Below are 15,824 nucleotides of genomic sequence, written 5' to 3' on the forward strand. Positions count from 1 at the left end.
CTGCTATTGGATCATCGAGGCTAAACGTCATATTATGCGACTACGCATTACTTTACGGAGAGCTTACGACCTACTAGCTACGTTCTGCCTTACGTGCAACGGAATAAAGTTCAGAGTTAGTTACAAACTAGCTAAGTTAGTAGTTACTAAGCCTCTAGTGTGGACTTTACGTTCCAATTTAAGAAAGAACTTACGAACGGCTGGTGCAACCCTACCCAGGGGTTTAGTTACCATTTAAGTAAGTTACTTATTGAAATTAAGTACCTACTCAGTATGAGTATGCGGTTTCGAACGCAACCATAGCCAGGGGTGCACATAACTGGTGCTCACGTGTGGTAAAAATAAACGACGCGCAGCAGAAAACATGGAAGGAAGCGCTTTTGAGTACCAACATTTTGGCCCAAAATGTTGGTACTCAAAAGCGCTTCCTTCCATGTTTTCTGCTGCGCGTCGTTTATTTTTACCACACGTGAGCACCAGTTATGTGCACCCCTGAATAGCAGGCCTATGCAGCACATCTCTGATCTCCTAACGCATGTGACGCAAAACGAGTTTACGTCACGACGTCCGCTGTACTTTTTTGGCACGTACCATTTTAATTGAAAAAGGGGTCTATTATTCTTACTCACGTCTACCTTAATGAATAACAGTTTAGGATTGCCCAATAATATCCAGATTAAATGTGAATGCACGCATTGTGAAACATAATTTATTATTCCTTTGCACAACAATGTATCTTTATTGAAGTATGAACGCTGATAATTTGGGTGAAATACCCTTCCTTTATAATGGTATACTACACCGCTCTCTGCGATCGTTCTTTTCTCTCAGCGATCCACAGCAATGAGGTAAGATTTCTAGGCCTACTGATGTAGACATAACCAAAGCCCCCGAAAATATGATGTTATTCGCTGATGTTTTGACAAAATGTTGAGGTGAAGGCATTGTCTTATGGACTTCATCCCAAGTTCATGGGTTCTGGCTTTGTAATGAGCTTTAAAAGCTTTTAGGCCGCTGTTCGCTTAGTGTTCCGCGTTGTCTCGTGCTCGGACCAAACAATCAGACTAAACTCATTTATCAACACAGCTGGCCTTTTCAAGTTAATAAATACATTTCTAAAGAAATGTTTTGACTGCCTAAAATAGTAGGATTTGGTCCCGCTGTTTAAGCTAACGTTATATGGTGCAAAAAAGAAAGAGATGTACCTAGTTAATAGTTATGTGAATATAGTTATAATTTTACATGCAGAAGTGACGTGTTATTACTGGTACTGTTATAATATACATACGTGGGTAATTAACTGATGTTCACGTCAGTTAGGCTATTCACTTAAAACCCAACTGTTTACGTCACCAGAATATTCGTATATACACACAAAAACGTGCCGTTTCTCTGTGCCGTTATAGTTGTGGTGTGGACTCTGCTCTTCTTTTTTATATTTAGAATGATTTTTTTTTTTTAAACTATGTTTTTATTATTATCATTATAGTTATCATACTTGGTGATGTGAATGGGCCTTTGGCAAGGAAAAGTGAAAGATAATCAGGATTGCGATTTGTCAGAAAAATAGCTTACTAATATTTCTGAACAGAGTTCCCCCTCACTACAGTATGTCACAAGTTCAATGTACATTCTAATGTACAGGGAAAAAAATGAAATCTGTATTAAACATTTATATGTGTGTTTGTGTATATATATATATCAGTCGTGCTCAGAATTAATCATACCCCTGGTAAATATGATCAAAAATGGCTGTAAAAAATAAATCTGCATCGTTTATCCTTTTGATCTTTCATTCAAAAAATTGGCAAAATCCTAACTTTCATTTAAGTAAAAGAATTGAAAGTGGGGGGGGGGGGGGAAATCACATTATAAAATAAATGTTTTTCTCCAAAACACGTTGGCCACAATTATTCATACCCTTTTATTAAATACCTTTTTGCAATCTCCTTTTGCCAAGATAACTGCTCTGAGTCTTCTCCTATAATGCCTGATGAGTTTGGAGAATAACTGACAAGAAATCAAAGACCATTCCTCCATACAGAATCTCTCCAGATCCTTCAGATTCCCAGATCCATGTTGATGTTTCTTCTCTTCAGTTCACTCCACTCATCAGGTCAGGGAACTGGGACGGTCATGGTAGAAGCTTCATTTTGTGCTCCCTAACACATTTTTGTGTTGATTTTGATGTTTGTTTTGGATCGTTGTCCTGATGGAAGATCCAATTTCCAAGATCCCATTATAAGATTTGTAGCAGAGGCCGTCAGGTTTTGATTTTTTATCTTTTGATATTTGATAGAATCAACGATGCCATGTATCTGAATAAGAAGTCCAGGACCTCCAGCCGAAAAATAGGCCCACAACATATAAGATCCAATGGTATATTAAATTGTACACATGGGGTACTTTTTATCCTTGTGTGCAGCAAACCCATCTAGCGTGTTTGCTGCCAAAAAACTCTTTTTTTAGTTTCATCTGACCACAGAACCCTGTGCCGTTTGAAGTTCCAGTCGTGTCTGACAACTGAATATGCTGGAGTTTGTTTTTGGAGGAGCCAGGAGCATTTTTCTTGAAAACCTCCCGAACAACGTGGGGATGTAGAGGTTGTTTGATTTTTGTTTTTTAATAGGCTTTCTGACCCCAAGACTCAACTAATCTCTGCAATTCTCCATCTGTGATCCTTGGAGAGTCATTGGCCACTCAATCTTTCCTCCTCACCGTCCATTAAGACAATATAGACACACGTCCTCTTCCTGGCAGATTCATAACATCTTTAGTTGATTACAATTTCTTAATTATTGCCCTGATGGTCAAAATGGGGTTTTTCAATTCTTTAGCTTTTTTCTTACAGCCACTCTCTATTTTGTGATGCTCAACAATCTTTTGCTGCACATCAGAACTATATTCTTTGGTTTTACTCATTGTGATGGATGATTAAGGGAATTTGGCCTTTGTGTTTCCTCATATTTAAACTCCTGTGAAACAAGAAGTCATAGCTGGAAAATTTCATGTTCCTAGTCACCCTGGTGTGCTAAAAAAGGTAAATATTAATGGGAATATACTTCAGAGATAATTTATTCATAAATTCTAGGGGTATGAATAATTGTGGCCAACGTGTTTTGGAGAAAAACATTTATTTCATAATGTGATTCCCCCCCCCCCCACTTTCAATTCTTTTACTTCAATGAAAGGTTAGATTTTTGCCAATTTTTTTAATGAAAGATCAAAAGGATTAACGATGCAGATTTATTTTTTACAGCCATTTTTTTATCATATGTACCAGGGGTATGATTAATTCTGAGCACGACTGTATGAATATATATATATATATATATTATTAGTGCTGTCAGCGTTATTAACGGCGTTAACTCAAACCTATTTTAACGGCGTCAATTTTTTTATCGCGAGATTAACGCTGTTTTTGGCCTAGCAAACTTTGTTGTTTTCTTCACATGCTGTTGCAACAACTAGTAATGTTAGAAAAACTATAACACCACACCGGATCTAGCTAGACCGTAAACAAAACAACAGGCACGCCGCACATACTTGTTTGGGCTTGAGAGTAGTAGGCTAACGCTACGTTTTGAGTGGATGGCGAGCGCGAGACGCTGAAATGGATGCCAATAAGATTCTGAATGGAAAGTTTACTTTTTAAAAAGTTGTCAAATGGTTCCATTGACAAGACCAAAGTGATCTGTGTGTTTTGTCGTTGTGAACTGAGCCATCATCACAGCACGTCTAGTCTGAAATGCCACTTGATGGACAAGCACACAGCTGATGTGAATTCTCTGATGCGATTATTTGCTCCAAGTGAGAATGTTAGTGTGAAATTGAATACTACAGTATATGCCAATGTTGTTTTCAATAAAAAAACATTTGCACAAACCAAGCCAATCCACTTTTCCATGTTGATGAGAGCATTAAAATGAGAAAAATATAATGGGACAAAAAGAAATCAAGGGACATTTAGAATAGATAAAAATGTGCGATTAATTGCGAGTTAACTATAACATTTTTATATATATGTGTATATATATATATATATATATATACATACAGGTGCTGGTCATATAATTAGAATATCATCAAAAAGTTGATTTATTTCAGTAATTCTGTTAAAAAAAGTGAAACTTGTACATTATATAGACTCATTACATGCAAAGTGAGATATCTCAAGCCTTTATTTGTTATAATTTTGATAATTATGGCTTACAGCTTGTGAAAACCACAAAATCAAAATCTCAGAAAATTAGAATATTACATGAAATCACATAGTAATTACACAGTAATCCCATGGTCATTGAACCAGGTTTTGGTTCTTTTGGCAGTGTGGGCCGGTGCAAATCCTGCTGGAAAATGAAGGAAGCATCTCCATAAAGCTTGTCTGCTGAAGGAAGCATGAAGTGCTCTGAAAATGTCCTGGTACACCGGCCCACACTGCCAAAAGAACCAAAACCTGGTTCAATGACCATCGGATTACTGTGTGATTTCATGTAATATTCAAATTTTCTGAGATTTTGATTTTGTGGTTTTCATAAGCCATAATCATCAAAATTATAACAAATAAAGGCTTGAGATATCTCACTTTGCATGTAATGAGTCTATATAATATACAAGTTTCACTTTTTTAACAGAATTACTGAAATAAATCAACTTTTTCATGATATTCTAATTTTATGACCAGCACCTGTATACACACACACACCAGCCCCGTCTCACCCCAAAACGTCACATACTGACGCGTCTTGACCAAACGGCAATATACGACGAAAAGGGTACCCCTAAAACGTCCATATGAGACGAAGACATAAGCGCACCAGCAGCGCCTCTTAGCGGTACCCTAACGCATACCTAAACCTACCCATAACCCGAATAGTCACATACGGACGTTTTAGGGGTACCCTTTTCGTCGTATATTGCCGTTTGGTCAAGACGCGTCAGTATGTGACGTTTGGGGGTGAGACTGTGTTGCACACACACACACACAAACACACACACACACACACATATACTTGTGCGCGCTTGTTCAAGTAGTAAAGTAAATTGTGCAGTCTAACTCTTGATATCGATTTATCAAGGAAATATATTGCGATTAATTATAGTTATCATTTTATTGACCGTTCGCAATGACCCGCCCCCTTTAGTTGCTCTGTCCGACGGCGACAAGCCATGACGCTCTCACGCCACACCACGTTCTCACGCAGTGAAAAATACATTGAGGAACAAAGAGGACACTGAAAACGCGCTGATAGACAGGACAGAGCAAGTTACTTTTGATATGAAACAAAGTCTCAACTTTCAAATTTGGTCTTATTTTTGTTTAGTTTTTTGAGAAATTTAAACAATAAATACCGTTTTGTGGCTCTTTAATGTGTCATTAAACACAATTCTATACATCTGCTTAAATTTTTGATTTTTAATAATTTATGCTGTCATTCCTCTTTATTTGAGATGTTTAGAATTGTCATATGCACTTTGTTTTTATTTATCTCTCTAAATAAAAGAACATGAGATGAGTTTGAATTTTAATATTTGATCTTTCAGCATGCTCAGACTGCAGAAGCGCTTGGCATCCAGTGTCTTGCGCTGTGGCAAGAAGAAGGTCTGGCTGGACCCAAATGAAACCAATGAGATTGCAAATGCCAATTCCCGTAAGATTTTTGTTTATATATTTCTTGTCAATACTTATTAAACAGCTTTACTTTCACAGTCTTTTCAACCACACAGTATTGATATTTCTGTGTTACACATATTCAAATGATCACAGAAGTACTGAGATAAAAGTTTATAGTGCGAGTATAAACACTGATGTCTACGGTAGTATGATTGACATATGTCTCGTCTAATCAGTGGTCAGTATTCCATTTGCCACACATACCTACCTTTTACATTTTATCTGACTTGTCTTTGTTTTCTGACTTGCTATTTTGTTTTCAGATTTGTCGTTGTGTTTTCTGATTTATTTTGTTTTCGGAATTGTTGTTGTGTTTCTAACTTGTTAATTTGTTTTTAGTCTTTCCATTGCCTTTATAGTTTGTTTTGTTTTTGGATTTGTTATTTTGTTGTCGGAATTGTGATTTGTTTTGCACTTCTCGGCCACCGTACAACACACACCCGATGCACGTTTAGGGCCCTATGAAATCCTGTTTTTTTTTTTTTTTTTTTTTTTTTTTTTTTTTTTACAGAATTCTGTTTTATTGTTTCCCAAAAAATTATTTTTTTTTTTTTCTGGATTCTCTTTTTTTTTTCTTTTTTTTTTTTGACATCATTTTAATGGTTGAATAAAATTTAGTAATCAAAAAGCATGTTTAATTAATTGAAATGTATACAATTATTAAACTTATCATAGGTGTGATTGGCAAAGGACAAAAAAGCAGGAAAATATACGGCACACCTACCATGACCCACCACCCCCCCACCACCACACACACACTGTGAAATAATTTATATACATTTAATGAAATACAGTGCAAACGTCCTATATATTATATTTTATAACGTCCTATAATGATAGCCTAATGCTATGTTGGTAGATTGGCACCTGTAGAATTTCCTTTTGTTGAAAGCCCAGATAAAAGTAAAAAGCTATTATTTTGTGTAGATCCATGTCCGAGGCAGTTCGACTTAACAAGCGCATTTCTTTATACACACATGCACGCCCGCAATGAATTGGAAACACTCGATCTGCGTCAGTGGACGCGCACCGTTATGAATGCCTGTGCAGCAATGTGAAACAATGGCAAGCACACACGAAACTTCTACGGAAGACTGTATTCTCGTACTGTTTCGACTTTAATCTCGAAATGTTTCGACTTTAATCTCGAAATGCTAGATTTTCTTTTTTTTCTTTTTTTACTGATTTCTTTCTTCTTTTTTTTTTTCATTGTGGTTCAGGGCTTCCGTAGGCTATTCTGATCATGCTATGACATTTTCTCGTTGTGCAGCTGGCTCTAGAGGCAGTATTTTCTAACCATGTCGGGGGAGTTTTACGCCTATGCGTTTTAGAATAATATCACTTGCCAGGTCATGTAAGGGGTAGACTACAGAATTTATTATACTTGTCAAAATGAAAATAGGAACTCCACTATGTCTCTCTTTACATTTATTTTGTCCCGTTGTCGGCTTCAGCTAAGAAAAGAAATAGTTCGCCCCACTCGTCCAAAATTCTTAGCACACTTTAAATAACCTTCCTCAACGAGTGCAGGCTCCGACGAGTCATCTCCAAACCATGCCGACAAATTGGAAATATAGAATTCATGTCGATTTGTCAAACCGTTCTCAAATACCGCGCAAACTAATTTTACGTAGCGCTTGCAAAAACAGACATAAGGCTGTATCTCCGCAACGCTTTATCATATTCAGACCAAACTCGGTGTATGTCATCACAAGAGTGTCCTGAGGGTACATGCTGTGTTTCGTCACAGCGCCACCTACTGGTCCGGAGATACAAAAATGGCTATTTTTGCTTAAACCTTCTGAACGGTTTGTCCAAAAATCATAAAAGTGATCTCGTTAGATTCAGGACGTCATGCCAAGTCTGATATCCAATTTTCAATTTTAACATAGTATCGCCATCATATCAGTGTAGATGTAGATGGACCAAAATAAAACCATTGAAATATCTTATCTTTTAATTTAAGTAAATAAAGGAGCATTTCACCCATCGGAACATTGATCCTTATTGAAAGTGGGTCATATATGTAGTCAAAATGTAAAATAAATTTCGAATTTGGTGTCGTCTTGACCGAGGAAAGACAAAGTAACTTCAGGACGCATTTGTATGAAAGACAACAACTCCCACAATGCACCACATTGCACAGCTCTGCAAGCCACTCCCACTAATCCAGAACAGCGCATATGAGATATCCGCCTATCCGAGAAATCACTCTTCCGTCTACAAGGCTAGCTACCACCAGAGCTTGAAATTAATTTCACACAAAATGTCTAGTTAGTTGGCAAACTCATTAGTGAATTACTCCTCGTTTGTATTTCTTTCGAAATGGTGAAATATTGCATGGTACCGGGATGTTCAGTCAGAACATATGCGGTGCGAAACTAGAATGGTTCACAACACAAACGTCCGTGTCCTCGTCTGATTCAGAGATTTCGTCCAGGAGAAATTGGCATCGTTGAAATTCTTTGCAGCAGACGGACTCTATCTCTGTGTCCATAGGCGCACAGTGAGAGCACAAGCACCACCAGTCCGCCCCAGCTTGAGCCAGTCAGGGCTCCTCGTCCGCGACAGGCAGGTCTTCTGCAGGGCTCCAGACTAACTTTTTGCCTTGGTTGCTTTAACGAGGAGCAGTGGGTCCGACATTGTAGGATGAGCAAGCCAACCTTTGATATGTTGCGTCAACGTTTGTCCACATTCCTCTCCTACGATGTTTCGTCGGGCCATCCGTCCCTTTACAGATGCGCGTCGGGGTTGCTCTCGTCATTAAACCGCGGAGACGTAGCCTAATGCCTCAGAAAATCCGATCTGCCTGTTTACATGACAGTCGCATTGGCACATATCTGATTTATTTCCACATATGAACGAGGCCTGAAACTAGGGATGGGCATTTTTCAAAAATATTGCATTCGAATATTCGGGCTCATAAAAATCGAATATTCGTTTTTTTAAATGACATATAACGAAAAAGACGTTATTTAAGTTAATCTTTTTTTTAAGTTTTTGTCACCATTTCTGAACAAGCTTACGATTAGGCAATATACACAACAAGCTTACAATATATGTTAAAGTTCCCTATCAAGGCTACGGAACTCGACATTACGGATGTCGTATATGGGAACTCCTCTCATCCTTCACTTCTGCTGAAATCTTATAGGCTAACGCCAGCAGAGCTGGCCAATTGACGCAAATATGCAAATACTGAAACACCGTTGCAGTTATAATGCAAGTGCAGCGTCAATTCCCTTCAGAATCTCTCTCTTCACGCTTAAATCGTGTGCTAGAAAGCTGATACTTCAAAATACTGGAATATATTCGCCGTCGTCGAAGTTGCGTCGGAGATACTTACACTGTCTCCTGCATCCGATGGCAGCTACCTGTAACCTGTGCTCGGCCCCCATCGCCCCCACCGACACGCACCTGTTTTGCATCGCGTGCTTGGGGCTGGCCCATGCCGAGTCAGCCCTCGGGGACGGAGGGTCCTGCGACCTCTGCGCGGACATGCCCCTCCGAGTCCTCAGAGCCAGGAGGGAGGAAGCTCGCGCAATAGCGGGGATTGGGCCTACCACCGCCTCCGAGCCGCTGGTAGCCCCCCCCAACCGCGGAGTCGAGGTCCGCTCCCCGGTGAGCTTCCCCGACCCCACCTTTCAACCCCCACGCGACGTCGCCGACTTCATTTCCTTCGGGGTGAGTGAGGAGGACGACTCCATGTCGCTGTCGGCCTCCGAGATCGACTGGGGTGCGGAGCAGGCCGCGCCCGGGGCCGCGGGGCAGGACTCCCCGGCGGACCTACAGGACGAGCTCTTTCGTGTCCTCTCGAAGGCCGTCGAGGAACTGGACCTCGAGTGGAAAGCTCCTGATGAACCATCAAAGAGCAAGCTGGATTCGTGGTTCCTGCAATCGAGCCGCCGCCAGGCCGCTTCGAAGAGAGGAACACCGTTTTTCCCCGACGTGCATGAGTGGTGAAGTCGTGGGCGGCCCCGCAATCGGCGCGCACCCTCACTTCCACCCAGGCCATGTTTGCCCCCGTGGACGATGCGGGGGACCACGGTTACCTCAGCATCCCCCCCGTCGAGGAGACCGTCGCCGCTCACCTCTGCCCGTCGGCTCCCGCCCTGGGCTCGGACCGCAGCCTGCCGTCCCGAGCCTGCAGATTTACGGCCCACCAGGCTAACAAGGCCTTCGGTGCCGCGGGGGAGGCGGTATCCGCGCTGCATGCCATGGCCCTTCTCCAAGTGCTACAGGCAAAGCAGCTGAAGTCTCTGGATGGCGCCGCCTCTATTGACGCTGACGCCATCCGGGATCTCCGTTCGGCCACGGACCTCGCGCTCCTGGCCACGAAGCGCTCGGCCCAGGCGATCGGCCGCTCTATGGGCTTCCTCGTGGTCCTCCACAGACATCTGTGGCTCACTTTGTCGGACGTACAGGAAGCCGACAGGAAGACGCTCCTGAATGCGCCCATTTCCCCTGCAGGCCTGTTCGGTGACGCGATGGAGAAAGTCACCGAGCGTTACTCGGAGACGCAAAAGAAGGCCAAGGCTATGAGCCACGTTATTCCCCGGAGAGCGCCGCCGCCGCCGCCACAGCCGCGCTCACGTTCGTCCTCAGCCTCAGGCCGCCAACCACAGGCTGCGGCCAGGAGACAAACAGCGCCTCGCCCGGGACAGGACGCCCGTAGGGGCCGTAGCGGTCAGTGGCAGGGGGCGGGTAACAGGAGGACGCAGAGGAGCCCGCGCAGGAAGCCCACCGCGTCGCCTGCGAGGCCCAAGCAGTCTTCCTGACCGCTCGGGCAAGAGGAGGAGAAAGCGCCAGTTCGGCCCCGCGTCCAAGCGGCGCGCTCTAATGCACTTGGTCCCTCGGAGTTCTGCGAGCGACGCGTGCAGTTGTGTTGTGAATGTAAATGTAAACAATGCTGTTGCAATAAAACAAATCACTACTTCACAAACAGAGCTTTTTTCTCCTCTTGCACCACACACTGTGTTACTCGCCCTGCCTTCGAGCAGCGCAGAGCCACGGTCAATAGCTACCCCCAGCACTCACACAGCGGCCATGACCGCAACGGCGATGACCGCAGGTTTAGATCAGCCCACGCTCAGTCGTTTTCAGGCAGCATGGGAAGCTATTCCGGGCATTTCACCGTGGGTGTTGAATATAATTCGGCGCGGGTACACGCTTCAGTTCAAACGCAGACCACCCCGCTTCCGCGGCGTAATTCAGTCATTAACTTTGCCCCAAAACGCTCATGTGCTGAGGCAGGAAGTGTGCAGCTTGCTCGAAAAGAAGGCTATAGAACCAGTTCCCCCGAGCGAGCGGGAAAGCGGGTTCTACAGCCGCTACTTCGTCGTGCCGAAGAAGGGAGGGGGTCTCCGTCCCATTCTGGATCTGAGACCTGTCAACAGAGCGCTTCACAAGCGCGCCTTCAGGATGACAACACTGAAACAAATCCTGGCGCAAATTCGCCCCGGGGATTGGTTCGCTTCAGTGGATTTAAAGGACGCTTATTTTCATATTCAGATAGTGAAGCGTCACAGACGATTCCTGAGGTTTGCGTTCGAGGATTCGGCGTACCAATATACGGTGCTTCCGTTTGGACTGGCCCTAGCCCCCCGAACGTTTTCGAAATGTGTAGACGCGGCACTTTCACCCCTCAGATCGAGCGGAATGCGCGTCTTGAACTATCTGGACGACTGGCTAGTTCTCGCTCAGTCGAGAGAAACGCTGATCAGCCATGTGAATGCCCTCCTTCGACACTTAGAGATGCTTGGTTTGAGGGTGAACGTCCAAAAAAGTGTGCTCACACCGAGCCAGACGACAACATTCCTGGGAGTGTGCTTGGATTCGGTGAGAATGAGAGCGCGCCTCTCCCCCGAGCGAGCGGAGGCTCTGAGCTCTTCTCTCGGTCTCTTCAGACCGGGCAGGCTCGTCCCACTGAAAGAGTTTCAGAGGCTACTGGGACGGATGGCAGCGGCATCTTCGGTATGTCATCTGGGGCTGCTGCATATGAGACCGCTTCAACTCTGGCTGAAAGCGCGCGTTCCCCCGAGTGCGTGGTATTCTGGCCACAAGCGCGTCATGGTCACCGGCGGATGCGCCCGTGCCCTGGTTCCTTGGAGGAACCCGGATCTCTTCAGCGCAGGTGTCCCTATGGGCTTAGTGACACGGCGAGTGGAGGTCCTGACGGACGCTTCATCCACCGGATGGGGAGCGGTCTGCTTAGGCAAGCCCGCCTCGGGTCGGTGGTCAGAGAAGCAGACGGAGTGGCACATAAATCGCTTGGAGCTAGAAGCGGTCGCTCTAGCTCTCAGAGCCTTCCGGTCTCAGCTGGAGCAGCAGCATGTGTTGATTCGGACCGACAACACTTCTGTGGTCTCGTACATAAATCGCCAGGGCGGTGTACATTCCAAAGCCCTATTCAGGCAGGCGGAATCCCTTCTGCTATGGGCGGACCGGTTTTTCCTCTCGGTGAGAGCGGCGCACATCCCCGGTGTTCTAAATCGCGGGGCGGATATGCTCTCGAGAAAAGGGATTCCCCAAGGGGAGTGGAGGCTTCACCCCGGGACGGTTCAGCTGATATGGAATCGTTTTGGCAGGGCGGAGGTCGACCTCTTTGCGACGAGCGAGAACACGCACTGTCAGATGTTCTTCTCGCTGTCCCGTTCCCCTCGGGAGGTGGACGCGCTGACTGCACGATGGCCGAGAGTCTGTCTCTATGCTTTTCCTCCGGTGAAAGTTTTGCCCATGGTGTTGTGCAAAATCAGGGAGGAGAAGGCGGCGGTGACTCTGGTAGCCCCGAACTGGCCGAATCAGCCCTGGTTCGCGGATTTGATAGAGTTACTAGCAGGGCAGCCATGGGAGATTCCGCTCAGGAAGGACCTTCTGTCTCAGGCGGGCGGAACGATTTGGCATCCCAGCCCCGGGCTGTGGAGCCTCCACGTGTGGCCGCTGCAGGGTCGCTGAGCGAGCGGGACGCGCTGCATTCGCGAGTTTTGAATACTATCGCAGAGGCGCGAGCTCCGTCCACCAGGCGTTTGTATGCTCTGAAGTGGGGTGTATTCTCTAAATGGTGTCAGGATGTCGGTTTAGACCCAGCGGACTGTTCTGTGTCGGATATTCTACGCTTCCTTCAGTATAGGATGGATGAAGGGAGCCTACCATCCACTCTGAAGGTATACGTGGCCGCTATTGCCGCGTTTCACCCCCCTGTTGACGGACAGTCTATCGGTAGACATGCGTCGGTGACACGGTTCCTCAGGGGAGCTAGGAGATTGTGCCCTGCTCGGCCGCCTTCTGTGCCGCCGTGGGACTTAGCTTTGGTCTTGGAGGCTTTGTCACGACCGCCTTTCGAGCCCCTTGCCGCGATTGCCATTAAGGAGCTATCGCTAAAAACGGCTCTGCTTCTCGCTCTCGCCTCGGCGAAACGGGTCGGGGATTTACAGGCTTTCTCTGTAAGTGAAGATTGTATTCGCTTTGGACCGGGAAACTGTAATGTTATTCTCAGACCGAGGCCGGGTTACGTTCCTAAGTCGCTCAATACCCCGTTCAGAGCGCAGATCGTTTCTCTGCCTGCCCTGTCCGCTGAGCCATCAACCTCTCAGGGTTCGGATGCTCAGAGTGCTATTTGCCCAGTCAGAACGCTCCGAGAATACATTTCTCGCTCGGCCGCGTTTCGACAATCGGACCAGCTGTTTGTGTGCTTTGGTGGATGCAACAAGGGACGGGGGGTCTCTAAACAGAGGCTTGCTCACTGGATTGTGGACGCTATTGTTTTGGCTTATGATTGTCTGGGACAGGAATGTCCCCTGAACATCAAGGCTCATTCGACTAGGGCGATTGCCTCCTCGTGGGCTTGGACTAAGGGTATGTCTATTCAGGATTTATGTCTTGCGGCTGGCTGGTCTTCTCAGAACACGTTTGCCAGATTTTACAAGTTGGATTTGCCCTCTGTAGCGTCTCGAGTGCTTTCGGTGAGTTGATCATTTACACAGCATTAGAGAGCTGCTCTGCGCTTTGCTCATGAGTTGTTCTGTGTGCTATTGTGTGTTGTATTATTGTCACCGCTATGCGTTGGTTTTCTCTGTTGTTGTTGCCCTGTTGGTCTACAGTGCAACCTTCCCCCATTTATACTTCCCGGGATATGCAAATTCCGGTAGTGTTTGTGAGCTTGTGATTGGTCCCTTTGGACCTATCGGAGGTTAGAGGTTCACTATTGGTCAATCTCGGCCTATCAGGCGCTTACATTCTGGGGGCGAGGTTTGTATTGGGTCTGTTTTCAGTTTGCTGCCACGGCGGGATTCTATACAGTTCCCATATACGACATCCGTAATGTCGAGTTCCGTAGCCTTGATAGGGAACGTCTCCGGTTACTTTCGTAACCTCGGTTCCCTGAAAGGCAAGGAACGAGACATTACGCTCGCCGCCGTGTTCGCTATTGATTTAGCGTTTGTTCGATTCTGAAGGGAATTGACGCTGCACTTGCATTATAACTGCAACGGTGTTTCAGTATTTGCATATTTGCGTCAATTGGCCAGCTCTGCTGGCGTTAGCCTATAAGATTTCAGCAGAAGTGAAGGATGAGAGGAGTTCCCATATACGACATCCGTAATGTCTCGTTCCTTGCCTTTCAGGGAACCGAGGTTACGAAAGTAACCGGAGACGTTTTCTTTTAGTTGAAAACATTAAACAGTTGGCCTATGTGTAAACAAAATATATAGAACAAAAGGATTTAAGCTCAAGCAGCGCGAACGGAAAAGAACGCCTAATAAAGCAGACTGAGCCAGTTATTGTACAAAACTTACACATACACTCGAGTCAGCATATGATTATCGTGTTTTTATTGTTTCATGTTTATGTTGAGAAAAACAATATACACATGCAGGGGCGCCGCCAGCAATTTATGCTCGAGTGAGAACGCGCTGCGCTGACAGACGCTCAACGAAACTTAAGGGAAGTATATGTCTCAAAATCATTTTGCTATAAGATAAGTTATCATCTTGGATCACTCGTGCTACAGCTGTGCTTACCTGCAGTCGTGATGCAGTGATGGACAGCTGTCTTTCCTCAGTCGACTGCTGTTTGGATTTCATGTGATTTCTCATTGTGTTGATATTATAACTCAGATTAATTAATTAATTTGATAAAAAATAATTCCATTTTGTAAGATCATTTAGCAACATAATTTTCTACTAGTAATTCCAAACTTCACGAGGCAGACAACGACATTATGTGATCAAATGCAAACAACTTGTTAAACACGTGCCACCCAGAGGATTTAATTATAACTGCGAGTTAGTGCTTGGGATTTATCAGGGATTCACTGCATTTACAGCCAGCAAAGCATTTGCGGCTTCATAAATTCGATAAAATTCTAATAGTATTTTATTTTTCGGATTATAATTACATATCGAATATTCTAATATTCGTGCACATCCCTACCTGAAACCGATCTCGAAATATCCGAATGCATGCGTTTTTTTTTCTGTTTACACGGTCATAGAACACATCCGATCTGTGACACATATGAGCAAAAAATCAGCATTGGGTCACAATTCATTGACAGTGTAAACGAGGGCTCAGGTCGCAATTTCAATCACACAGCACGGAGCAGTATAGGAGTACAGGAATATCTGGACCACAGCCAATCAGAGGCAAAAACCCGCCCCATCTCTGTCTCTGATTGGTTTAGACCACGATATGATCCAACCATGGGTGTGAGTTCCGTCAAGGTAGAACAAGTGTTTCGTTTGTGGAGATTCTCAGCGGATGCGAGGACGTTAGGTGCAACCTAGGAAAAATTTTAGTCGCACTCTTACAAATTAGAGCCCTGTTCTGCCTCGGCTGCTCTTCGCTATAATGTGGCTCGTAAAGGTAGCCACAAACACCTGAATCGAGCATCAGACTTCTGAAATGCTCTTCTTCTATATCATATTGAGTACCCTCTGCTATTGTCGTAACTTCACATCTGGCTCCACAGCGCCTGTTAGATTAGCTTACAAACAAGACGGAGGATATTGCTTTTAGTTTCAGAAAGTGAAGTCCCACCCACTGATCTGTAATAGGTCTGTAACGTGAGTGGGTCCCACCCCCTGGGAAAGATGAGGAACAAGTGTTTGTAGTCTCAACCCCTCTACAAAGATATGGTACTTCCTGCTTAGAA

General features: G+C 44.8%; 1 protein-coding gene across 1 annotated transcript in view; it reads left to right on the forward strand.

The window, feature by feature from the left end:
• Positions 1-345: 345 nt before the first annotated feature.
• Positions 346-15,824, forward strand: part of LOC307146795 (large ribosomal subunit protein eL19-like) — a 41,621-nt gene continuing 26,142 nt past the window's right edge. The window contains exons 1-2 of the mRNA XM_079851085.1: positions 346-848; positions 5,545-5,651. Coding sequence (XP_079707211.1) covers positions 844-848; positions 5,545-5,651 — 112 coding nt within the window. The 5' untranslated portion in view covers positions 346-843. The remainder of the gene's footprint in view (positions 849-5,544; positions 5,652-15,824) is intronic.

Source organism: Squalius cephalus, assembly GCF_949319135.1.
Source record: "Squalius cephalus genome assembly, chromosome: 19".
Lineage (NCBI taxonomy): Eukaryota > Metazoa > Chordata > Actinopteri > Cypriniformes > Leuciscidae > Squalius > Squalius cephalus.